Source organism: Pyricularia oryzae, chromosome 1 (genome assembly GCF_000002495.2).
Source record: "Pyricularia oryzae 70-15 chromosome 1, whole genome shotgun sequence".
In the NCBI taxonomy this organism is placed as follows: Eukaryota; Fungi; Ascomycota; class Sordariomycetes; order Magnaporthales; family Pyriculariaceae; genus Pyricularia; species Pyricularia oryzae.
The window spans coordinates 1,853,857-1,879,308 of NC_017844.1; the positions used below are offsets into that span (position 1 = coordinate 1,853,857).

The window sequence follows — 25,452 nt, forward strand, 5'->3', positions numbered from 1 at the left end:
AATTAAAAAAATAAAAACGATTACAAGTCGGGGTCCACTCCAATGATGATTGCACTGACTTACCGGTACAATTAATTGCTTGGCGATCCGGGGTAACAGAACGGGGGCCGGAAGTGCGGGGAAGATACCGAGGCTCCCCATTTTGTGTTCTAAATACCTCGTCCATGCCTTGTCCTCCTCAAACGGAAGCGGACGTTCTGATCGTCCGTTCCTCCGTATCTGCCTCAGGTATTATCAGAAAATCAAATGCTTTTTTTTTTCTTTTTTTCTCTCATTGCCATAAATTGATATTATCGAGAACCGAGGCAATTCAGAATGATCGCCAAATTACAGCGTTTTCGGCTTGTTCGTCCCTTGTTGTTCATGTGTTTTGCACGATTAATGGGGACTGCCACAAGATTTACATGCCGTTCGGTACTGTGTCTGTCCTCCGAGCTTGCCCTAGAATGGCCAGAATACAAACAAAAGTTAGCACAACAAGGCCGAGGCACGTACTAAGTAACACATTGGTAAACTAACATCAATGGAATAAGTAGGTATGTTTTTCTTTCTTTTTTTCATTAGATAATCCAGCGCAGTGGCTGTTGGGTTGTTGTACACATGAGTTAGGTCATCCTCTGATGCAATCATGATTCTACGACCAGCTAGCTGCCTGCCGCCTTTCCATCATCGGAAGTTTGGCAGTTTCGCTGGAGTAAATCCGTCTGTTTTGTTTGGTTGTACCAGACCTGCCAGGGGCTCCTCTGTTTGAGCCTCCGAGCCCGCTTCACTTACTTTACTTGTGACGCCGGACCCGGATATATCAGGCGGGTCCGGAATATCGTCGAAACCTGCATGCTGTCCCTTTCCGGGCGCGTTGACTTCTGGACGAGCACCAAGGCCACGTTCTGCCGCTAATTGAGCTGCTGCCTCCCTCCTGCGCTCGAAATCTTCGGCTTCTTCTCTCGCTGCCATCTGCTCTTCGTAATGGAGATCTTCAAGCGACTGTGTCATTGGGTCTTCCACGATAGTCGCTTCCTCCTCTACAAGCGGAGCCTCCGCAGATCCAAAGCTTGGCCGCTTCTGCAGCTGTACTGGAGAAGACACAAGAGATACGTGGGAGTGGTTTGATGACGATGTAGTCATCTCGGATGCTATTGTCGTTCGCGAGACGCTGCGTGATATACCCTGTGCCTTGCCGCTAGAGCCTGCGCGTCTCTTTCCCTTCTTACTACTGATTCGTGTCTTGCCGCTGCTTTTATCGTCGACGCGATCAAGCGCTATCGTGAACTCGTCGTCAAGGGGTACCGCGTCCTCTTCTCCCTCGCCGCCACTAGGGAACAAATCCCCCCGTGACCTGTATGAATCCGACGTGGCTCCCGAGCCGGTCGTGTTGCTTCGTTTCCTCGTTTTGGGATTGTATATCTCGTCGCCCGGCCGCTGTGGACTATGATGCCTAGATGAAGGCCTGTATCCATTTTCCTTCGCATGGTTCGATGGCAAGCCGTCCCTGTCCCCATAGAAACCGCTGTCATCATCTTCTGCCCCCAACAATGGTTCATGCTCGCTGCCTTGGCCCGGTTGACGATCTGCTCCCGGGTGGTCTTGTAAGTTTGCTGCACTTGGCTTGTATCTCAAAGTACCGCCAATCTTGAAGGGCAGCCTGCCTAAGAACCCGAAAGTCGATGTACTAGGTATTATCGTCGGGTCCTCCTGCACGCTTTTCTTCCGCCGTGTCTTCTGGCCTCTGGTGCCATAGCTCATCGACCTCTTACGCCGTGGCTGATTTAGCACCTCACCATTCTGTCCCACCGAGGCAGCACCACCGCCGTGCTTTCTCGCAGATCCCGTCCCGGCGAGTAACCTATCCCAATCAGCCCCAAGGATTCCGCCTGAACGGCCTGCCGATGACCCCTCTCCATACCCGGAGGAACTGGAACTACCCGCTCCACCGTAGTAGTTATACCCGGCGAGAGCATCGTCATCGTCGTCCCAGTCATCATAAAAGTCGAAGCTAAACTCTGGCCTTATTGAAGAGCGACGGGCGCCTCGCTCCCGTTCGCGAGCCTGGCGCGCCCGCTCCTCGCTGTCACCGCCGAGGCACAGACCCGTGCACGCGTCTAGCGAGTTGCTGACACCTGCAAAGCATGGTTCGATGTAGCGGTGTTGAAAGGACCAAATTCCAGCGGCGGCATTTTCTGCTACGCCTTCGGCGTTGTGCGAGATCTGATTCCAGCGCTGCCGGAGCCGGGGGTCTTCGAGGAAGGCCATCTTTTTTCGTTCTCGTATGTATGCGATGTATTCGATTGCAACTTGATGTCCTCTAACGAACCCGGCCTGTCGTGCATGCGAACTGCACCCTTACTCGACCCAAGTTCCTGCCAATGACTCCGGGTTTCAAGATGAAAAGCAATCTATTGAACGTCTGATTCGCCTAGCTAGTAATCGAGATTTGGGCCCCAGCCCTTAGAATCGATCGTTTAGCGACAAATTGCCGCAGCGACATTGAGCGGATGCGTTCGAGTTTCGACAATGGGAGTAAATCGAGGTGGCTTCTGATCGATGTATGTATGGTTACCTGTGTAGGAAACGAAAGAAGGGTCCTTCGTGGTCGTAAAGTCGACTGAAACGAACCAAGGATCAGGCGCGCAAGCTGAGAAAGCACTCTATTGAATGAAGCAGCTCAGTTGGATTCCGCAATCGATTGTGGATGAGAGAAAATGCAATAAACCGGTCGCTAAATCAACGCGGAACAGAAACGGATGGCAGAGAACAAAGCCACGTTGACCAGCGTGCTAAAGCGGCGTCAGCGCGCTGTCGTGGAATGATGGAAACCCCAGTTCTAAATGCAGCACAGGTGCCGTGAAGGGTATGCGTCGGGGTGCTGCCAAGCATGTTTTCGGTGATTGGGTTGCATCAGGCGCAGCCAATGACCTCATCCCATGAAAATGCTATAATCAATATCGACCCACCCTGTGCCAGCATTGGCAATGGCCAGCCTCCCCATAGCGCATTACTTCGTACATAACATCCAGTGCCTTTAGTTCTAGTGGCTTGCTATTAAGTTGTCAACCCTCCTCACCAGTAACAGTGTACCTCATACCCGTCAGAAGGATACCTTACCTGAGGTATTTGCAATATATCATACAATAGTCCTCCATGCAACTTGTTGTCAACGAGTTTCCCCTTCACTATCATTTACTTATTTGTGCTCTACGTGTATTGTTGCACCAATTCATAAATTTTACTTCTGTCTGATTAACTGACAGGCAATCGCACATGGTGCTGGAGTGTATTTTTAAGGCCGAGGGTTCTCCATGTTTGTATCAAGGTTTGTCATCTGTCCTTCAGTCCAATTTCGTCCTCATGACCAGCCGAATCATGGTGTTCATGCATGTTGACCCCAAAGATCGTGTTCTGCTAATGATATGCGGATGGGTATGTTCAGACTGTGTTTCTGTAGTCCGGACGAGATTGTTACATTTTACACTCTGGGTACCTAAGATGCCTTTTTACGGACTGTCCACGGCTTCGTATTCACTACTGTTCCATCTCGATCAAGTGGGCAAAAGCGAGTAGGCAACCATAGCTCCAGTCAAAGTACTGTTGATTTATCATGGTTGTCAAGTTTACTCTACTTGTTACGGTTTCCAAGCGTCTAATAATGCGGAATCTTTGCGTAGAGATGTACACGCAAACTGCTTTTCCAACGCTGAAGCCCCATCTGTGAGGCCTTTGCTTCAGTCCGCATACCGGGTTAACTGACGAGTGCGCCGTCCAACTTTCGCCAAAGGTAATCGATCCGTAAAAGGAACCCGAAACCTTAGACCTACGCGCGAGAGCAGGCTACTCACGATCTCTTCAAAGGCCCACCTAAATGTCAAGTACATAGTTAAGAGCATCAGGGCCAGCGAAACCAAGATAGATATTGTACACTGAAGCGGGGTCTCCTAGCACCCGTTCGCGACGGGCGGGGGCGGAGGGCGCTCGGGACCGAATTTCTGCGGCTCGGGCTGCGCCTCCTCCTCGGTAAGATCCTCATCGTAGTACTCGCCGTCCTCCTCACTGACGTCTTCATACTCCTCCTCGTACTCGCTCTCTTCACCGTCGCCTTCCTCCTCACCCTCAGGATAGCAAGGCTCGACGCTGTTGGCAAGGCCACTCGGCGCGATCCCACGACCTTGCTGCTGCATCTGTGTTATGATGCTCGTCAGCTTCTCCGTCTTCTTCCTGAGTTCCTCGAGCTCCTTGAGGTTTTTGGTGCGCTCGTCGGCCATCTTGAAGATGTTCTGATTCATGGCTTCATGCTTCCTCTTGAGACTTTCGTTTTCCTTCTCCAGCTTCTTTGACTTCTTGGACATCTCCTCCATTTCTTTCCGAAATGTCAAGAAAAGGTCATTGCTATTGTTGAGCGTGTCCTCAACCTGGAAACAACGTTAGATCCTACGACTCCAAGGCACACAACCGAAGGGATTTTCACAGGGACCGGCCCACTGACTTGCTTGAACTTGTCAACGTACACGTTGAGCTGAGTCCGGAGTTCGCCTTCGGTCTTGGAAAAAGTCTGGATCTGCGCGTTGAGCTGCCTGGAGCGTCCAACTTCGGCCTCGGCTCGCTTCTTTTCCGCCTCGTATCTTGCCATGTTGTACTGAACCTCGAGCTCCTTTGTGCGCATAAGCGAGTGGAAGTGAAGATCTCGAAGCTCATACTGCTCGATCAGAGTCTTGAAGCGTTGTCGGAACCTAGATGAAACCAATGTTTAGTAATTTGAAAGTCGCCATGTGCGCACGAAAGGCAAAGACCGATGTGCTGGGTAGGCACTGACAGTTCATCAAGCTCCATGTCGACCATCTGCTTCTTCGGGTTGTCCTTCTCGCTCTGATAGTCGTCGAGTCGCTGAAGCAGACCAAGAAACTTCTCGTCCCACGAATTCTGATCACGCAGTTGCTTATCTGCATAGGCCTTGTTCTCGCTCTGTCGAGTATTGATACGATACGTCATCAGCATTGAAGGCGACATAACCCAACAGAGTATCGCAACCAACCTTGAGCTTGTTGTTTTCTTTCTGAAGCTCCCTGCAAAGCTTCTCGAGTTTCTCCTTGAGGCCAACAGTCTTGGTGAGTTCAGTGCGGCTCTGGTCCTTCTCCTTTTGAAGCTGGTCACCCCGCTTTTTGTTCTTTAGGCTTTCCCGTTCGTGCCTCTTCATGTCGGCGAGCAAGTCGGAACAACGCTTCGTCAGATGGTCGATCTTTTGAAGGTTATCCATCTTGGCCGTCTGTGAGTTGAGCTCGCGGTTTGCTTTCTTGACCTCCCGTTCTACATGACAAACAGTCAGTGACGTGACGTCTACATGCGTATAGAGAAATCTTTACACCAAGTCTTGCGATTCCATATAGCTTCAACGGCCAAACGCTGGAGACTTTGGGAGTTGGAATAAATGAAAAGTGACCCCATCAATGCTTTCGGAAGGGAGTAGTCTCTCTACGAGGGTCCTTTAGATCAGGGAGGGCCGGCGGCGCCACTGTGAGACAATATCACCAGGCAACTCAATGAACCAGCAACTCATGGAGTCACGTACCAATCTCAATCTCCTGCTCCTTATCCCCTGCCTGGTCAAGCTCCAACTGGGAAATCCTGGCGGCGACCAACTTGGAAGCCTCGTTCGAGTCGAGCGCCTTCTTCTTCGTTTTCTTGTTCAATTGGGGTGGTGCTGCTGCCGCAGCGGCCGGAACCGGCACGGCAGAGGGGGAGGTGCCGTTCGCCATGGCTGCCGGTCGCGGGGGTGCAGCGGTTTGGGTCGTCGCGGAGTTGACGGCGGACATGACCCCGTCCAGGCCAGGAGAAGAATGGATGCTCCGGCGCAGTATTGGTAGTGGGCATGCAAAGTTTTGTCTAGGCGTACTTCTTTTTCGTAGGGGGAGGGGGTCAAGTTCAGGATGTTAGTGATGCTGGTCGACAGTTGCTGTAAATCATATCCCTTTTCAAGGAATACGGTGCATCGGGGTGCGGTATTCGGTGAGTCTGGGTTGGGTCGGGTCGGGATCGTGATAGCCTGGTCGATTTTGACGAGTGTAGTCGGATCGAATCAAAATGCGCGGCACACGAGAAAAGGCAAGTCAGTTGGAGCACACACCAAACCTGCGTCGCAACCTCCACTACCAGAAAAGGTACGTAGCCAGCATGAGCGATTAAGGTGACCCACTCAGCGGGCTGCCAATTTCTGTTGTGTCACGCCCGTTCGCCTCCCAAGTCAGTATTCAAGGTTCTCTGGGCGCCCCAGCGATAGCGAGGTACAAGAAGTCTTACTGTCGTCTGGGCGGCTAGACTGGTACCTAGCCTAACGTGCTAGGACCGACCGGATGTATTTTCCCAGGCTCCACAGAAATCGGGAAAAGGTAGCAGATCCCTGCATGAAATATTTCTGGACTTCGGATCTCATGTCGCCATCCTGGAGCACGCGGCAACTTGCCAGATTCAAAGTCTTCAACGTGTGACCTGTTTAGCAAACCGCCCAGGTCGTATCTCGCTGTCCTTTCCCGACATTGGAAGACCTGAAGTACCGAACCCTCGATACACATATATCTATCTAGAGGTACCGACGACCACCATGCTGCGGCGCGCAGCACTAGGCGCGAGGGGCGCCGGCAGGTCTTATGCAACCGTCACCCAGCAGTTTCCGCAGCCAGGCGAACGCCTCCATGGCTTCACAATGAAGCGCATCAAGCACGTTCCCGAGCTCAAACTCACGGCCTTGGAGCTTCAACACGACAAAACAGGTGCCGAACACTTGCACATCGCTAGGAACGACAGCAATAATGTCTTTTCTATTGGTTTCAAGACAAATCCCCCGGATGACACGGGTTTGCCTCATATCCTCGAGCATACCACTCTTTGTGGAAGCGAAAAGTAGGAATAACCCACAGGCAAGGTTGAGGCACGTCTTTAAGTCGAACCTGGACTAACTAAGCTGGTGCAGATATCCCATACGAGATCCGTTCTTCAAGATGCTCCCAAGGACGTTGTCCAACTTTATGAACGCCTTCACAGCGTCTGACCATACCTTTTACCCCTTCGCAACTACCAATGCCAAAGACTTTCAGAACCTCATGTCCGTATACATGGACGCCACACTCAACCCATTATTGAAAAAGACCGACTTTTGGCAAGAGGGATGGAGGGTTGGACCAGAAAACCCCGAGGCCCTAGCTGCTGCGGGCGCAGAAGCCACACCGGAAGACAAGCGCCTGGTCTTCAAGGGAGTCGTATACAACGAGATGAAGGGTCAAATGTCGGATGCTTCCTATCTGTTCTACATCCGCTTCCAGGACCACATCTTTCCCGATATAAACAACTCTGGTGGCGACCCCCAAAAGATCACAGACCTGACTTACGAGCAGCTCAAGCGCTTCCACGCGGACCACTACCACCCAAGCAACGCCAAACTCTTCACATACGGTGACATGCCGCTTGCTGATCATTTGCAGGAAATCGATGCCCAGTTGAGCGCCTTTAACAAACTCTCGTCGGAAGACGTGGCCAAGGTCCATCGTCCCATCGATCTGAGCAGCGGCCCACGGGATATCACCATGTCTGGGCCTACCGACCCTCTTGTGGACCCTAACAGGCAGTACAAGTCGTCTGTATCCTGGGTATTGGGTGATACGGGAGACATTGTGGAGTCGTTTTCACTGTCCCTGATTTCGGCTCTACTTATGGACGGTTACGGTTCTCCCATGTACAAGGGTCTCATTGAGTCTGGTCTCGGCATAGCTTGGACTCCCAACTCTGGCTATGACAATTCGGCGAAAGACGGCATATTCTCCATTGGTTTGACTGGCCTTCAGGAGCAGGATGTGCCTAAAGTCAAGACCGAGGTCCAAAGAATACTCCGGGAGGCTTGTGAACAAGGCTTCAAGAGGTCCAAGATTGATGGCTACTTGCATCAGATCGAGCTGGGACTTAAGCACAAGACTGCCAACTTTGGAATGTCTTTATTGCAGCGGGTCAAGCCAAAGTGGTTCAACGGTGTCGATGTGTTTGACACGCTTGCCTGGAACGAAACCATTGAAGCATTTGAGAACAAAATGGCCGAGGGAGGTTATCTCGAGGGATTGATGGACCGCTACCTCCTCAACGATAACACTTTGACCTTCACCATGACACCTTCTGCCGACTTTGGCGCAGAACTGGGCAAGGAGGAAGAGACCAGGCTGGCGGCCAAAATTTCTGAAGTCCGAGAAAGCTTGGGCGGTGAAGCAGAGGCACAAAAGGCACTCGAAGAACGAGAGCTCCAACTACTTGCCGAACAGAGCAAGTCAACTTCCGAAGACCTCAGCTGCCTCCCTACCGTGCGCGTATCTGACATACCCAGACGGAAAGAGCCGGCAGTCGTGAGACACGACGAGACTGACGGCTTCAGGACCATGTGGCACGAGGCGCCAACTAATGGCTTGACTTACTTCCGTTCCATCAACACGTTCGAGAACCTCCCACAAGACTTGCGCGAGATGATTCCTTTGTTCACAGATGCGATAAATCGTCTTGGAACCAAGGATCTAACGATGGAAGAGCTGGAAGACCGTATAAAACTACTCACTGGTGGCAACCTGTCAGTTGGTTACCACGCCGCGTCGTCTCCAAACGATTTTACGCAGGCATCTGAAGGCCTTACATTCAGCGGGATGGTCTTGGACCGAAATGTTCAAGAAATGTACGAGCTTCTGCGGCTGTTGGTTCTGGAAACGAACTTTGACAGCCCGGATGCCGTCTCTCACATCCGGCAATTGTTGAAGGCGTCTACGGAGGAAGCGATAAACCAGATCGCCGACTCAGGCCATTCGTACGCACGATCGGCTGCCGAGGCTGGTTTGAGTACCAAGAATCATTACAACGAGCAAGTTGGTGGATTGTCACAGATCAAGCTTCTCACATCTCTGGCCGGTAGACCGGAGTCAGATCAGCTGGAAGACGTTATTGGAAAACTCAAGACCATTCAGCGTCTGGCATTCAACGCCGACAGCATGCGCACCTTTATCACGTGCGGTAGCGAAAGTGTCCAGCAGAACCAGACAGCGCTTTCCAAATTCATAGGTACTCTGCCCAGGAATAACAGTGTCAACTTGTCGTCCACTGGACAGACCGCCCAAAGCTTTGCAAGGGATGTCAAGGCTTTTTACCCATTGCCTTACCAGGTCTACTACGGCGCACTTGCCGTCCCCACGTCTTCGTATACCTCGAAAGACAGCGCGCCGCTGCTCATCCTGTCGCAGATGCTCACGCACAGGCACCTGCACCACGAGATTCGTGAGAAAGGTGGTGCCTATGGTGGTGGTGCATACGCACGCTCGCTGGAAGGCATCTTCGGCTTCTATTCGTACCGGGACCCGAACCCAGTAAATACCCTCAAGATCATGCGCAATGCCGGCCGTTGGGCCGTTGACAAGCAGTGGACAGATCGTGATCTTGAGGAGGCCAAGATCTCTGTGTTCAAGAGCGTTGACGCACCCAAGGACATCAACGCGGAGGGCATGGGTCAGTTCCTTTACGGCGTCACCGAAGAGATGGCTCATGAACGCCGGGCTCGTCTCCTCGATGTCACACGCGAACAGATACAAGAGGTGGCAAACAAGTATGTCGTCGAATCGCTTGACAAACAGGCCGAGAGGGTCGCCTTCCTCGGTCAGAAGGCGGACTGGGTCGACGGTTCTTGGGCCACAAAAGAGATGAACGTCGACTAGATTTACCACGGCCAACAGATGGCCAACAACTGTGTAACACCATCATCCAATGTACTTTTCAAATGTAGAACATATCAGAGGCGAATGATACCCCTTCAGCCTACCTCTACACTGCCTTCGCCAACGCCACAAACTTGATGTTTGAAACGGCTTAGTGCAGTCACTACAGCCAAGGTAGGTGAAACGTATGTTTTGAAAACAAATTAGTCCATGTAATTGGCAGCGCTCAGATACGATACGTCTCTTTGTCGATCATTGATCTCATGGCTTCGAGACCACCAAAAGGCGCGATATCAAGTAAGCAAGAATATTTCATAAACCCTCGGCGGTTCAGCGTTTGACCGTGGAAAAGCCAAGGGCTGCTCGCTCTATCAGACCCGACTTCTTCAGCTTTGGAAGATCGGACTAAAGCGCAGAGCACATGCCTCCATGCTGGAAGACTGACAAATGCTTCTGGAGTTCACCTTGTTTCTATTGGAGTAGGCTTCTGTGGGGTATATAACTGCGCGAAGACCATCTCATTGTGCTTACGTCATTGACGCACATCAGCCTGGCAAGAAGAGAGTGTGTTTGGCCTCTTGTTTTTCCGCTCTTGTTTTTTTTGTTATTGGGGCGGCAGCACAATTCCGACAGCGTGATATTATTGGCAGGCATTTGTGCGCAATCTAGATCGTGTACCTGTTGATCCTGCAACGGTGCACGACATGGCCGGTGCTACCGTTGTCATAGTTTTGTTTTGTTTCTTGCCCTGAGACAGAAAGCTCTTTGAAAACCAGAAGTGGCAGTCCAATCAGGACAGCTAGGAACTGAGACGTCTGATAGAGGAATTAAGCAAGATGCTCTATTCTATTGCACCCAGTACATGTCATGAAACGAATCCAGCTGGCGAAGCACATGCGCGAATTTCGGGATGGGCGGACCTCTGGAGCCGCCGGTTTCATCCGCCAAGCCGCCTACAAATCATACCAGCAAACAGCTAGAACAAATACCTACTACGTACTGTAACTAATACGACATGCCCACCCGGTCCAGATCCGCGGCGTGCCTGCTGGCCCTGCTCCATGTTTGCATGTCCACCAAGGCCCTCAATCACCGGATACTCCGTACTTCAAAGGCCGGAGTAACGACAACCACATGTGGATTGGGCATCGATTGTTCTCCTACTCCGTATACGAGCCGTGGTTAGTTTGGCAGCAATCGGTGAGGGAAAAGCCCCGTGTGCCAGTCGGAAAAGGAGGTTGGCGAGGTTGGATAGAAGTTGCGGTCAGAAGTAATACCCACTTCACCTGCATAGAGGTACCTCTCATATCCCCCTCGTTCAAGCTCCCACCCGGCTTGTGCCGTTGTGAAGATCTCGATGCATCGGACGAAGACGTGGACGACTCGAGTGCAGAATTTCAAAAGCCCCTTTCACATACTACGTAGCAGTCTTGAAGCTACATTTTACATTTGACGTAATTTTTTTTTTTTTTTTTTTGCACAATCTCTTTTTTATCCTTTGGTCACGGCTTATACAGCAAGCTAGAATAAGTCAAGCCTACCTGAGCTGCAGGGTCGTGAAGACATATTCTCAAGAACTCGAGTAAACCAGCCAGTACCAGTAATGCAACGTGATCGTGTCGCACAAGGTCAAAAAGTCTCCGCAAGCTGCATCCATGAGCTACTGCTGCTGTGCATAGATATGTACTGAGTACTGCAGTAATTGGCAGTAAGTAGTTCTACCAGTAGTACAGGAGTCAAGGAGACTGGGCCCACCGGCTGGGCAGCGACAAACTTCATCATGCATCATCCATCCCATCCATCGGGGAATGATGAACATGAGGCGAAGCACTGAAGAAAAAAAATTTGACCCCTGTTCCCCAGGTGTCGAGTCAAGGTACCGTGGACAGGGAAAGCAAAAAGGAAAAAAACGCTCGCCGTCGCCCTGATTTCGACAACGTTCGATTGGCTTTGCCTAAAGTCTCCCCACTCGCGCATTCCATCACCCCCACTTCACCGCCCACCAGTTACTTTTTCTTCAACGTCTGCAAAATAAACCTAGTTTCTCAAAAGCCTCATCCGCATCATCGCAAAACCTGCGCCGTTTGTCGTCCAACGGCTTCTGAAACTTACTCTCACCTCGCAACACCATTGCCACTCAATCCAGCTCGCTCTGCAAACCAATGTAAGCACGGTTTTTTCCCAGTCTTGCCAATTCACCCACCATCAGCGGCACAATGACACGTTTGTGTGTTATTCGCGTGTCTTGGTTGCCAGCCAACACCTACCTCGGTTCACGCTCCAGTCGGCCACGCAACTGTACACTGAGCTTTGCACACCTCACCTAAATACCCAGCTTCCCTCTCACCTTTGCCTCCTCATCTCATCTCTGCGAATTATGTTTTGCGACTAACGAATATTGCTTCCTGCTACCCCACAACAGCCCGAACAAAACAATATTCAACCGACTGCCTTTGGTCTGATCAAAGGCAAAAACATCCACCACGGCTTCCAGGGCCGTGTTCTTCGTCTCCGACCAAGATTTCAGCCACCGAAAGACCTTTCACATCATCAACTCTCGACCTCCTCCTGCCTCTGCTGAAGTCGCCTAAGCAGCCCGAGCTTTTTTTGCTTGATCTGCACTTCGACAACCACGTCCCCGAGTTCCACCCCTCCCATCAGCTGCCGCATAGGACGAGCTCTAAGGCCCTTCCTCTAACCGAGGGAGAGTCGAGGAAACCTCGTCAGGTCACTACGGGATCCGCTTGCTATTGCTTCCGGCCTCCCTAACAAGTCAACAAACCCCAGTAACCTACCATTCTCACCGTCTCTCGACGACCACTATAAACTCATCCCCTCCGACAACCCTTAAAACTTCAGGGATATGGTTATGGCAACTGCTCTCACCGATCGAATCACTCCAGTCGACTTTAATCATCTCAATTTAAAGAAGACCACACCGGGCTTCTTGGACCATCATCATAATGGCGAACTAGTGTCCAAGGCTATGATCGGCGGTGCTCTCCGCCACCGCGTGGAGAGCATCGACCCTGAATTCTGTGACGCCGGTGACGAAGATACCTTCTTCGTTGCCGACCTCGGTCATGTGTACCGCCAGCATCTCCGCTGGAAGAAGAATCTGCCTCGCGTCAAGCCCTTCTATGGTAAGTCATGACAGCCCATGTTATCAGCCGCGATGACGACAAGATGACTGACTTGTTATTCGCGTGTTCTTCAACAGCCGTAAAGTGCAACCCGGACCCCAAGGTGCTCCGGCTGCTTGCAGAGCTCGGCAATGGCTTCGACTGCGCATCCAAGACTGAAATCAAGCAGGTGCTCGACATGGGCGTTGACCCCTCCCGCATCATCTACGCGCAGCCTTGCAAGACCAACTCTTACGTTCGATACGTGGCCGCCGAGGGCGTGCGCCAGATGACCTTTGACAATGCCGACGAGCTTTACAAGATTGCCAAGCTGTTCCCCGAGGCGGAGCTTTACCTGCGCATCTTGACCGACGACAGCTCCTCTCTCTGCCGTCTTAGCCTCAAGTTTGGCGCTTCTCTCGATGCCACCGATGGTCTCCTGGCTCTCGCTCGTGAGCTTGGCCTCAACGTTGTGGGTGTCTCATTCCATGTCGGCTCGGGCGCATCCGACCCCCTTGCCTTCCTCAAAGCTGTTCGCGACGCCAACTTTGTGTTCGAGCAGGCTGCTGCCCATGGTTTTGACATGAAGACCCTCGACGTCGGTGGTGGATTTTGTAGCGATGATACCTTCGAGGCCATGGCCGGCGTCCTTCGCGATGCTCTTGACGAGTACTTCCCTCCTCACCGCGGCGTTTCCCTGATCGCTGAGCCCGGTCGTTACTTCGTCTCTGCTGCCTTCACCATCGCCTGCAACGTCATTGCTCGCCGCACTGTCGAGGACCCTAACGGAAGCGTTAACGGCTCTCTTGCAGCTGCCCCTAGCTACATGGTCTACGTCAATGACGGCTTGTACGGAAACTTCAGCAGCATCATGTTTGACCATCAGCATCCCGTCGCCAAGGTCCTGCGTTCGTCTGGCAACTTCTTCTACAACACGACTGACGCTGATTCTCCCGAATCGCCCTCTGAGGGCATCGAGTACTCGATCTGGGGTCCCACATGTGACGGCATCGACCGCATCTCGGAGAGTGTTCGCTTCAGCCAGACCATCGATGTTGGCGACTGGCTCTACTTCGAGGACATGGGGGCCTACACCAAGTGCTCGGCCACCCGCTTCAACGGTTTCTCAGACGCTCACGACGTCATCTACGTCTGCAGTGAGCCTGCTGCTCGGGCTATGATGTTGAACTACATCTAGACCAGATACAAGACCTGTTGGCACTTTTGGCATATAGTTTCGGTTCTTCGATAATCTGTGATCTGTTTCTTTCATTTGAATTTTAGTGTCTTGCATGTTGGCAAATGCATTCAATCATGTCAAAGCATTACAAAGCCCCAACGATATAGACCATAGAAACTTTGGGGAAAGAAAAAGTATCCTGGCTTTTCTGCGTGTCTCAAAAGATTCTAGATATTAAAATTTTAGAGAATCTTAGATATTTATACTGGTCTTCATACCGATCCGAAAGACAACAGCGTCGATCATTGTGTGCAGTTTGGCAATGTCAAGTTCATCACATGTGCAACGAAAGAGTTCAACTTTGTCCCTGCAGAAGTTGTCCATGTCTAATTCATTGGATCTGCTCGACACCTCGACTTGGGCTATCTGTCCAACTCGAATTACTAGCTATCGATCTCGAACCTGCGGTATCGTTGCGGTGATTGTTGTCAGTAGACAAACAGCGTCTCGCAAAGTCGTCACGCCTCCGAGCCCGACTCGTCGTCCTCGTCATCGCTGCCTTCCTCGCTACCCTCACTGTCATCACTATCTTCAACGTCATCATCTTCGCCGTCTACCGCCTCGAAGCCATAATTGTCATGGAAGTGCGATAGAGGTTGGATCTGGGTCTTGTAACCCATTGTCTCCAGGGCCTTGTCGATGGACTAGAGTTTCAGATGCATCAATGTGTCAGTAAGGTGTTTGTTTTCTTGTTTTTGATCTTCATCACCCGGTTTTAACTGGAAAATTGTCGACTGTTGGAATTACCTCTTGAGACAGGGGCGCACACGTCACGACGACGTTGCTAGAGCCTGGCTTGAACACGGGCATAATAACATCGTTGATGACGCTGCGGATCTCTTCATGCGTGACGTGACGGACGGCAGCCATCATTTGGCGGCTCCATTCGGGGTCTAAGCCACGAATGACGCCGATCATGTAGTTCTGCTGTGCAGCGGCGGCCATGGTAGACTGCTCGTCGGCAAAGCCCATAACAATGCCGGACACTGCGCCCTCGATCAGGTTCTTCTCGAGTGGAGCTTTACCCGTCGCGATGGCCTCGACAGCGGCGCGGCTGGCCTCAATGGCTTTGGAGGCGTCGGGGGAGCGATAGACCTTGTAATGCAGGAGGCCACAGTCGAGCTCTCGGCTGAAGGAGACGCCGTACGCGAGGCCATTGCCACGCACTGCGTTCCATAGCGGGCCCTCGACGGCCTCGAGGTAGCCGACCGCCACCATAAAGGCGGGTAGGCGCGGGTCCATGTAGGACGTGAAGCCCTTGGTCGTGCTCACGCCATAAGACGAGTCGAGAGTAGTCATTGGAACGATGACGGCGCCGATGGACCCGGGGTTGCGGCCCTCATCGTTAAGCATCGTTTCAGGCTTGACAATGGGTATCATCTCCTTTGCTTCATGAGACTTGAAAGCGTCCGTTAGTGTATCCCACGTCGCTACTGGGTTCCCGAGCTTGGTGACATCGGCGGTCACAAGCACACGTGTATTTTCGAAGGTGAAAAGGGTCTTGCGAAGCTCCTCGAACCACGATATGACGGTGTCGGGATCCTTCTCGAGTAGTTTCTTGAGCCTGCGGAGATACACTGCCTTGACGAGCGTCCTCTTGGATGTATGCAGCGAGTTCTTTGCCGAATGCAAGCCCATCTCCACCTCTGTAGACATCTGTTTGCCGTCACGCTTGTACTCTGGGATATCGGCGAGCGCCTTAGCCACGCAAGCCTTGATACGCTGTGGGTCAAAGATGCTATCGAAGAGCATTGTACGGATCCAGCGCACGATTGTGGCGTACTTCTCGGGCTCGATCTGGAACTGCAGGATCATGCTCTCGTAGTCACCAATACGTGAGCCATAGCTAAAGTGATAGCTAATGGTTTCTTTCTCCAGCTCCATAACCACATCCTCAAAGTCAATCTTCTTGCCATCTCGCATAATAGGGGTGTTAAAGAAGTTGTCGCTAAACAGTGAGAGCAACGGCATCAGCTTCGTTGCTGCCGGCGCTGTTCCAATGTGGACAGTTATATGGACAAAGTTGCTCGGTACGTCCTCGAACTGCACGAAAAGGGGTTTGCCCGACTTTGCGCCGTCGATATGCGTTTGGGCTGAGTTAGATGGTGTGCCAAGGGCTCGAGCCTTGCCAGACCGCGCAGTTTTGGACTCGATGAAGTGGATCGATTCTGTACCAGGAACAGGCCATTTGTCAATGACAGATTCCGGTATCGGTACCTCGTTCTTCTGTTTTGCAGCCTCGAGACGTTCCGCAAGCTTCTTGAGTCCCTCAGGGCCGAGCTCCTGCTTCCTCTTGGCAATACGCTCCTCCTCTGCTTTCTTGAGCTTGTCTGCGAGCTCCATAGATGGTTTGCCCAGGATAGAGATATGGTTGGCGTCTGAGAACCACCTCCTCAGAAATTGGCGCCACTGCTCATCTGTCCACTGGTCCAGAACGTCGTACTCGTCCAGGCTCTCCATCTCCTTGAGAGTTGAGCCGTCTCGTTTGCCAAAGAGGTAGTCGTTTATGATATTGTTTGAATAGAACTGCTCAGAAGCCTCGGCGTGGTACTTCACCTGTCTTTTCTCGCGGCTGATACATTCCTTCATGTATTTCATGTCGAGCGGTTTCCCAGCAACCTCCTTTAGCAAAGATATGAGTCTCTGCTCCACGAAAGCAAGCTTCTCCGTTGCTACACCGGTCGGTTCAAACCAGATGACCGTGTCAGGTCGGGCGTCCCACCAGTAGCCAATAGAGCTTGCCAGCTCCTCCTTTTCCACCATGACGTTTTCAAGCACCGACACAGATGAGCCACAGAGGTAGGTGAGAAGTACGTTGAGTGCGGAGGATTGTACAATGTCGGTACAGCTCGGACCGAAAAAGGCCATGATGACCTCGCCCGTTGACTCGTCCTCCTCGGGAAACTCAACTGTCTCAACGACTGTCTCCTTGATCGGAGGAGGCTGGGCAGAGTCAATCCAGGGCCTGTACGTGTGGTTAGTCCAAGTCCCGTGTGATACGGAATACACATGCTAGGAAAGGACTGATGCTTAGCCCAATGAGGGGAGGTCATACCGCTGAAATGGGGTATCGAGAGACGGTATCACATCCGCAATGCTTTCTTCAAACTCATCTAGAATTTGAAGGAGGTTCTCGTGGTCTGTCTCTCCAACAATGACCAAAGCCAAGTTGCGTGGCTGATACATAACTTTGTGGAACTCGCGAATTCTTTCGGGGGTCAAGACCCTCAAAGCTTCCATCATTCCACCTGTCTCGTAACGAAAGCCAACATTCTCGGGATAGAGAAGACGCTTGGCCCGCAACGACATAAGCTCACCACTTGTGTTTTCCAGTGCCTGCATCTCAGAGTATACAACACCTGCATCGTTACCTTCGCCATCAACGTGGTGGACTTCGGTAAGGCAGCCCTCGTCGGTGATAGTCGGAGCGATGACGTGCTCGAGGTATACGGGTAGAATTTGGGCAAAACCATCCCAACCAGCCGATTCCAATGTGTATGCAGTATGGTCGACAGCCGTCCAGGCGTTGGTGCCTGAGTAAGCTCGCGAAGCAAGCTTGTCGAGCAGACCCTTATACTGGTAACTACGAGAACCCATAAAAACCAGATGTTCTAGGGTATGCGGTGCACCAGAGTCATCGAATATCTCAGTTGCTAGCGTGAAATAGCCGTTGATCTTGGGGCCTTTGCGATCGGCCACAATGACCTGCATGCCGCTTCTCAGGGACTCATATTGAGTGATGGTTGCGGGAGCATAGTCGGTTTGAAAGCTCTGGATCTTCCGGAACCGCGAGTTCCCTGATCCGCCACCCATCGCTGCGGATAAATGGGATGAGATCTCGCTAAAGAGTCTGGAAGCCATTTGGTTAGCTGCATTGTTTTGGTATTGGCACCTTGAGAGGGATGGGTATTAGTGGTGGGAACAATAGAAGAATCAAGAGGCTGTAGACATTTGGCGGTTTGAGAAAGTGAGCTACAGCTTTTTATGTGGTGCAAAACAACAAACGTCTTCAGCGGCTCAATGGAGTCACAGTGACGAGGCGAAAACAGTCTATCTGCAGGACCATTTGGGAAGACTGGGGCTGCCTCCCTGGCCTATGCGCCAACAAATCGTACCCAGTCTCATCTTCGATGCGTGCACAAGCAACAGCGATCAAACAGATGACAGCAATATTGATAATTCCTTCGAGCAAAGTGTTGACGAGTATCTTCCTGAACCGGTCCCTCATGCGGCTACGGGCCTCTGAACGAGCCAACAACTCGGCCCTAGCCGAGTTGCTGCCCCGATGACCCAGTTTTGCTTGTCCTCTCCGTTCTTTGAGGCCAGGAACGGGACTGAGAGTCTGGGTCTTGGCATTCTTGGCCGTCATGGACGGGTCTATTGGGTTGACCATCCGGAAATGAGAAAGACAAAAGGAGAGGGCGGGCGGGTGCCAGCAGGGTGTGTGTATAGCATATACGGCAAGGTGCAATGCAAAGTGCTAGAAGGGCGTGTGGGACGAGAAAAACAAAACCAGTGGGCAATCATATGATTTTGGGTGAGTAAGTTCAGTCAAGAACCAACTAGCCACAAAATGCGGATGCATGAGGAGGAAATGGAACAGATGATCAATGAGAACTGGACAAGACGTTACTTTTGAGGGGTGGGTTTCCTATCCTCTGTGGTCGGTCTATACCTTACCTTGCTTGTACACTTGCGGCTGCTGCCAATGCCCTGATTTTGGAACCCAGACCTGGGTGAGATAGAATGGTGGGCAGTCGAAGCCCAATGAACGGCACAGCTGAGGTCGATCTACCGTCTCCGGCTTACTCTTGGGAGCTGACCTTGCGTGAAGCTTCCTGCGCGTGATGGCAATTTCGGTCTAGTCTGTTTGAGGGGGTGTTTTGATAAGAGCAACAAAATAGTTATTCTTATTTTGTTTGTGTTCAAATTCGAGGGCGGTCGTTGGTGAGGCTCTGTTGTTTAGTCCAATTCGGCAGATTAAGATACCGGCAGGCTGTTGTCGCACTCTCTTTTCTCAAAGGCAAACGAAGTTGAAAAACGACCCTGGTAGTTCAGCTAAGAGTAATGAGGTCGTCTCGATACCAAAACTATCAAACAATGTCGTGGAGAACCAGATGAGCTTTGAAGCTGCTGTAGATAACCAAGTTTAGCAACACCAGCTTCTGAACTTGACCATCTCCGGCAATATTGGGTTCGTATAGGTTCAAAAGGTTAAGGGAGAATAGCATTGGTGCGACCCTTTCGTTATAATTTCGAAGCGGTTGCACCGTCAATCAAGCAGTGGTTCCTCCTGCTAACAACCTGGAAACTGCAGTGCGCCGGCGATTGTCCTACGGGCGCAAACCACCCGGACCTGGAACGCGGGGATGCGAGGGGTCTTTCTTCCCTATCACATTTCTTATCTACAGTTTACTATTGGCTATTTGTGTGTGAGGTGGAGAACATGTCTCCACCTGGAATCCACCAAACAAGCTGTTAATTGCAAGCAACCGTCCAACGTCATGGAGCGGGCGGACAAGCACAGGCATTGGACATCGGAGCTTCAACGTCGCGTGGCTTTAGCGGACCCCTGCTCCGTTCCGCTACGTTGTCGGCTTGCAAGACGCAAACACCGACGAACACTTTGAGACTCTGCAGCCGCTCCAAGTTCTATATCGACCGACCTATGGCAACAAGCGTGTCAATCGACACAACTGCGAGCTGCGATTGAATCTACAGGAGGCATAGTGTCTCAAAATTCCGAAGAGTCTTGAGCAAAGTCACAAAAGCGCATCCCATACGATCACACGTCTTGATGGCCACGGACCGGACCGCTGGCACAACGCCAGATTCCAATGGACTTGGTCCGGCACTTGTCCGCTTCACCACCGAAAAGGCGTTCCCGGATGAGACAATATCCTCACTCAAGATCAAACCTGATGAGCTGCCGGCTGCAATCAAAGCACTAGACAGTGCCAAGGCGAAACTTGAGGTATGGTTTTTGGGACTTTTGGTGTTTTCTCTTTCTACGTGTGCTAGCTCCAGACTGATCAGTAAATTAACAACATGTTGCAGCAAGACATACATAAAATCAACGAGGAGACTGCAGACGACGTCAACACTTGGTACAACAATGCCAAAGTGCTCCAGGAAGACATTAACCGCTCGAAACAAATTGCCAACGACATAATCAGGCAGTCCGAGGAACCTGAAACATCTGGAAAGACGGTTGAGGAAGCAGAGGCAAGAGCTGCATTTCTCATCCGAGAGTTGAACTACAACGATGAACTTATACAGACTCTGAGGGCCATCAAAGGCATCAACACCGTTCTGGATGAAGTCGAACAGGCATGTGCGGAAAGGCGCATAGTTGATGCGTTGAGGCTTCTTGAAGGTAGGCATGAACTTCCTTGAACATGACGCAGAGACTCCAGCAAGTTAGACTCTGGATGATAAAGTTGACTTTCATGCTCTGCTAGAGTCGTGGGCAAAGCTGGATAGTATATCCAATATCGGCTCCACCAAGGCTATCAAACTCCTGAATGTCCGCGCTTTTGAGCTCAAGTCAGATATACACCAAGTCTTTGACCATGTGTGGAAGTCTCTTGTGAATTTGGATGAGACCAAGAGCGAGCTGTCAGTACGGCAGACTTGCGAAGGTGAGTTTTTTTTTTCTTTGCTAGCATGCAACTTCTGATATCGTATCCAGTTAGCACGTTGTATTCTAATTCAACCACCTAGGCGAGCCCATGAACCTCTCAGATGCGGTTATTGGCCTGAAGGCCTACAAGGAGGTCGACAAGCGCATGACTGACCTTTGGCTTGGCCTTGACCGGTCGATCATTGGCCCAAGAATGAACCTCCGCGGCAAGACCATTCCCTCAATCAAGGTTGGGGAGGTAAGATAAGGATGACAACCATATTGTTCCGATATGCTTACTGACTTAATTGCTATTACAGAGTTCAATCCAGGCAACAGGCCAGGCTGACAAAACAGTCAGATCCCTGTTTTCAGATCTCACGCAAATATTTGAATTTCTCGCAAAAGTACTTCCAAGCGATCTTGTGCAGTCAATATCAGCCATCATGATGCCAGAGGTGACGACAAGGATAGTTCATATATGGCTGGATTCTGTCGTGCCATCGTCCCTCGCAGAAATGGCCGAATTTGAACCAGTCATAGCTTCAGTACGGGAATTTTGTGAATCCTTGCTAAGACTGAGATATGAAGGTTATGGTGAGCTGCAAGGGTGGGTTGACAGCGCCCCGAAAGTCTATCTTTCAAAGTGCAGGGCAGCAGCTTTGGATTCGGTGCGGGTGAAGCTCACGGGTGGTAAGTTGTATCTAAGGATGTTGCACATTGCGAGCTGTGGGCTACATTTACAGACTAAAACTAACATCGCCATCACAGGGCTTGGTCCTTCAAAAGAGGTTGAGCGAGTAGAAACGCAAACGGTGACCAGGTCAGAAGGCAAAGAATTGGCTGCGAGTGGCCCATCGGTGGCCGTTGGGGTCGCTTCTGATGACCATGGCTGGGACTCAGCGTGGTCGGATCATGACAACGAGGCGCAGGCCACAGAGGAGGCCTCGGCAATCAACGCATCTTCGACGGTAGAGCCGGATGACGATGGTGCCGACGCTTGGGGCGCCTGGGGTGGTGACGAGGATGCTCAGCAAAGCAAGCCCACGGAATTTACAGAAGAAACAACAGACTCAACACAAGTAGCAAACCCCGCCACTGAAGAAGTTGTCAAAGAAGCGGCCGGCGACGATGAGGCAGATGGTGCAGATGCTTGGGGTTGGGGCGACGAGGATACTACTGGCGATAGCGAAGCTGTTGCTCAGCCTGCATCGCCGGTAGCCTCAAGATCGCAGCCCGCTGCCAAAGGCGGGTCCAGCACACGCGAGATGACGCTGAAAGAAACATACTACATATCATCAATGCCAGATCCGGTGCTGTCTCTTATTTTTGCGCTTATCGAGGATGGTGCTTCGCTGACGCAGGAGAGGTATGCAAACGAAATTAACCTCTTCAATATGTGGAGACCAACGTCAAGCTGACTCTTCTACAGCCACCAGAACAGTCCAGTTGTGGCCGCTGCGGCCGGTCTCTTCAGTGTGCCGACGCTTGTGCTGGCAATGTTCAGAGCAATAGCACCATATTATTATACATCCGAGGTTGGCGGAAATATGTGAGTGGTTGTTTGGCTAACCCTGGACCTCCCAGTGTCGTATTTGTTCTGCCAGCACCTGCTAATCTGCTTTCCTCCAAGGTATCTATACAATGATTCATCATATCTTGCAGAGAAATTGGGAGACTTTGCCTCCAGTTGGAAAGCCAGGGATGACTTGACACCTCGAGCCCAGAATATGCTCAGGATAGAAAACGACATCAAGGCATTGCAAGGGTTTGCAAATCGAGCGTATAGCAACGAGATGAATACGCAGAAAACGATTGTCAAGGATCTTCTCGGCGGTAAGTCTCGCCCATCGGAACACAAAATCAGCAATATGGATTCCTTATGTGCGTACTAAATGAGATGATTGGTATGTAGGTGAGCAAAGTGTGATGCAACAAAACTTTGTCGAAGCAGCCATAGACCAAGTCAGGTCAATAGCTAGAGCCTGGGACGGTATCCTGGCCAAATCAGCATGGTTCCAGGCTGTGGGCTCCCTTGTCGATGCCGTCTCTACAAAGGTCATCAAAGACGTCATGGATATGCCGTCCATCGGAGCGGATGAGAGCTACAACATTGCCAGTATGATCGACAAAATAACTGGACTCGATGACCTCTTCCCGCCGATCCGTACTGCTGACAGCGAAGCTGAAGGGAGTTTCGACATTCCATCTACCTCTCAGTACGTTCCATCTTGGCTACGTCTCGGGTACCTTTCTCAAGTGTTGCAGTCCAACCTTCGTGATCTGCGATACTTGTGGATGGAGGGCGAGCTGAGTCTGTACTTCACATTGGAGGAGGTTCTGGACCTTATTGATGTCAGTTTCGAGGACAACTCAAGGACACGTGAGGTGGTTAAGGAGATCAAAGCCAACCCCCAGCCCGTTCAGATGTAATATCAGGGCATTTATGGCGAGTGAAAAGGACACAGCCTGTGTAGCAAGACAAACAGTCGTACTAAAGCATGTGCACATGTTTTTCAAAAGCAGTATCATACTGTTTGCGCCTGTCAGTGTCACGCAACCTTGCAAAAACAATGTTTGATCTAGTGATGACAAACGTCATGCTTATGCTTATGAAGACATTCATGTATCAGTTCAGGCTTGATCAGGTTACACCGGCCACAAAACCCTTTACACATGTGGACAATCTCTAGACATACGTTTCTCGTGTCCCATGTGATAGTTTCGAATATCTATAATGATGCGATACATTGAAACAGAAGTACATGCTTACAGCGGGGAAATTCGATAGCGTGATATGCCATGTGGCGAGATGAATGAGCTCAGTTCGCGGTCAAGCGGACGTCCTCAGACGAGCGACTGCATTCAGCAGGAGTTGCCTTCCTAATGTGGTATGCAAATTACCATCTGCGCGCCGAAGCCGAGATGCGCCAATGCAGCATCATGCTATATACGCTTGGGGCTTTCGTTTGTCGGGGTTCTCGCCTCTTGGTTGCCTTCCATAGGCTTGGAGATGCCATGGGTATGTCGGTGGTCCGCCCGTCGGACCTTGGATGACAAAAGGGACACGGGGAAACGGTAGCAACATTACGGGAAGACTTTTTTTATGCTCAGCAATGTCAGCCCCCGTCGAACCTTGGCCTCCTTGGCTGTAAGAGGCAAGCGAGCTGCGGAGATCCTTCGTTGCTCAAGAGGAGAGGGAGAGAGAAGTCGAAGCATGTGCACGTAACATTTTGCTACATTATTGACCCATTGGCGGCTGCCACACCGACATGCTATGATAAACGGCGGACAGCCAGCACTTTCTGCGAACCACGCAACGCCCGAATAATAAACGCCGTCACATCCTTCTATCGCCTGCTGCGCGATCGACCCCACTTGGCAACACCTTTCTTTAGGTACCTACCTACCTTGGCGAACCGCTTCTTCAGGACTGGCCGCCTTTTCTCCTGTGCATCCACTCTGCAGTTGGTGGCCGGTGTGATGATGATGGAAATCAATCTTTTTTGCTTTTCTCTTCCTCTCCCTCCAACGTCTCCGAGATCGCAAGGAGGTCAAAAAAAAATCAATCTATCAGGCTCACATGCGCGCCTCCAGGCTGCGGTGGCACGACGTGCAACTTTTTGCTGACAGATCAATTTCATGAGCACACGATATCGTCGCACACATGCCGTGCAAGGGAGCAGTGTCCTACGTGGGCTTGCTTGTAAAATTTTGGTGTGCCTGGGTTGGTAGGCTTTTCCCCCAAATGCATGCATGTCTCAACTGGATGTTACACTACCTGGGCTGAGCCTACCTTCTCTTTTTTTCCCTCTTTCCGCAGTCGATGCCACAAAAACCCATTCGGAGCAAGAGCCGGTAGGATATGGTTGGACGGATGATGGGCCTTTGTGGAAGCAACCAAGGTCAGTCATCATGATTTGTTTGCTGTTGTTTTTCCTGTGTCACTGCATATATCTGTCCATGTCATTCGGTCCTTTTTAGAAAGTACCTGCATATACAATCTTGTCTTGACAGCGATGGCGGACATATTCTGGGTCTGTGGTGCTACGCGAGGGCCGGGGAGACTTGACCTCTGCTTGCTTCATCTTGAGCATCTCTTCTGAAGGAGAAGTCTACTTAACCGAAGAGCCTTGATTTCGTGTTCGTATACATTCCCATATTATATTACGAAAGCACATTGCAAAGGGGTTGGAGTGGGCACCAGAGATGCTTTGTTAATAGTAATTTATCCCTGAGTTCTCGTCTTGTGTTGTACCATCAACATCAACAACATGTTAAGCACAAACTGCCAAGGTCATGTCATAATCTTAACCGTTCATGGAGTGCCTGGCTATATGCGCTGATCCCTACAACAGCAGCAGCTAGCTGCCACCTCGATATTTGATGCCCATGGGGGCCCAGCGTTAGATGGGATGGACGGGGGCCACCCCTTTTTCGGGACCGCCTTACTGCCTCCGATAATCGGCGTGTTCTTTTTTTCCTCTCTTTTCTTCTCCTTCCTCTTCTTCATTTCTGCACATCTGCGGGCGGGGACGCTCGGGCTGACGATCTTCAAAGTGTTTGAGATTATGATGGTGTACCCGGAGGTCGATGAGTATTGTCTCTTGACTCTTGACGGTGCTATGCGAATTCCAAGCAACGCTCGTTAAACCCTGAGGTGGCAATTCCCACGCCTCCCTGGGGTATGGGTTGCTATAAGCTCTCCTGATATTTGTATTTTTGGCAAAGGCTACTCCCGGATATTTGGAC

General features: G+C 51.1%; 6 protein-coding genes across 6 annotated transcripts; 3 read left to right on the forward strand and 3 right to left on the reverse strand.

The window, feature by feature from the left end:
• Positions 1–560: 560 nt before the first annotated feature.
• Positions 561–2,250, reverse strand: MGG_11908 (uncharacterized protein; the record flags this gene model as incomplete). The annotated part of the gene is made up of 2 exons (XM_003709179.1): positions 561–581; positions 775–2,250. The coding sequence occupies 2 exons, from the start codon at positions 2,248–2,250 to the stop codon at positions 561–563; spliced, it is 1,497 nt and encodes a 498-aa protein (XP_003709227.1).
• Positions 2,251–3,575: 1,325 nt separating this feature from the next.
• On the reverse strand, positions 3,576–6,279 carry MGG_11907 (uncharacterized protein). Its single transcript, XM_003709180.1, has 5 exons — positions 5,558–6,279; positions 5,024–5,295; positions 4,805–4,953; positions 4,478–4,721; positions 3,576–4,403 (listed from the first exon to the last, which is right to left on the reverse strand). Exons 1-5 carry the CDS (start codon positions 5,799–5,801, stop codon positions 3,930–3,932), a joined length of 1,383 nt encoding a protein of 460 aa, XP_003709228.1. The 5' UTR covers positions 5,802–6,279; the 3' UTR covers positions 3,576–3,929.
• Positions 6,211–9,913, forward strand: MGG_02440 (mitochondrial presequence protease). The gene is made up of 2 exons (XM_003709181.1): positions 6,211–6,885; positions 6,956–9,913. Exons 1-2 carry the CDS (start codon positions 6,587–6,589, stop codon positions 9,714–9,716), a joined length of 3,060 nt encoding a protein of 1,019 aa, XP_003709229.1. The 5' UTR covers positions 6,211–6,586; the 3' UTR covers positions 9,717–9,913.
• Positions 9,914–11,726: 1,813 nt separating this feature from the next.
• MGG_02441 (ornithine decarboxylase) lies at positions 11,727–14,371 on the forward strand. The gene is made up of 3 exons (XM_003709182.1): positions 11,727–11,880; positions 12,139–12,859; positions 12,937–14,371. The coding sequence occupies exons 2-3, from the start codon at positions 12,580–12,582 to the stop codon at positions 14,034–14,036; spliced, it is 1,380 nt and encodes a 459-aa protein (XP_003709230.1). The 5' UTR covers positions 11,727–11,880; positions 12,139–12,579; the 3' UTR covers positions 14,037–14,371.
• On the reverse strand, positions 14,066–19,394 carry MGG_02442 (zinc metalloprotease). Its single transcript, XM_003709183.1, has 4 exons — positions 18,759–19,394; positions 17,134–17,928; positions 14,826–17,043; positions 14,066–14,722 (listed from the first exon to the last, which is right to left on the reverse strand). Exons 2-4 carry the CDS (start codon positions 17,889–17,891, stop codon positions 14,537–14,539), a joined length of 3,162 nt encoding a protein of 1,053 aa, XP_003709231.1. The 5' UTR covers positions 17,892–17,928; positions 18,759–19,394; the 3' UTR covers positions 14,066–14,536.
• A 284-nt stretch (positions 19,395–19,678) lies between these two features.
• MGG_02443 (uncharacterized protein) lies at positions 19,679–23,487 on the forward strand. The gene is made up of 9 exons (XM_003709184.1): positions 19,679–20,052; positions 20,136–20,454; positions 20,540–20,719; positions 20,802–20,959; positions 21,021–21,393; positions 21,472–22,069; positions 22,133–22,252; positions 22,334–22,536; positions 22,616–23,487. The coding sequence occupies exons 1-9, from the start codon at positions 19,876–19,878 to the stop codon at positions 23,131–23,133; spliced, it is 2,646 nt and encodes an 881-aa protein (XP_003709232.1). The 5' UTR covers positions 19,679–19,875; the 3' UTR covers positions 23,134–23,487.
• The last annotated feature ends 1,965 nt before the right edge of the window (positions 23,488–25,452 follow it).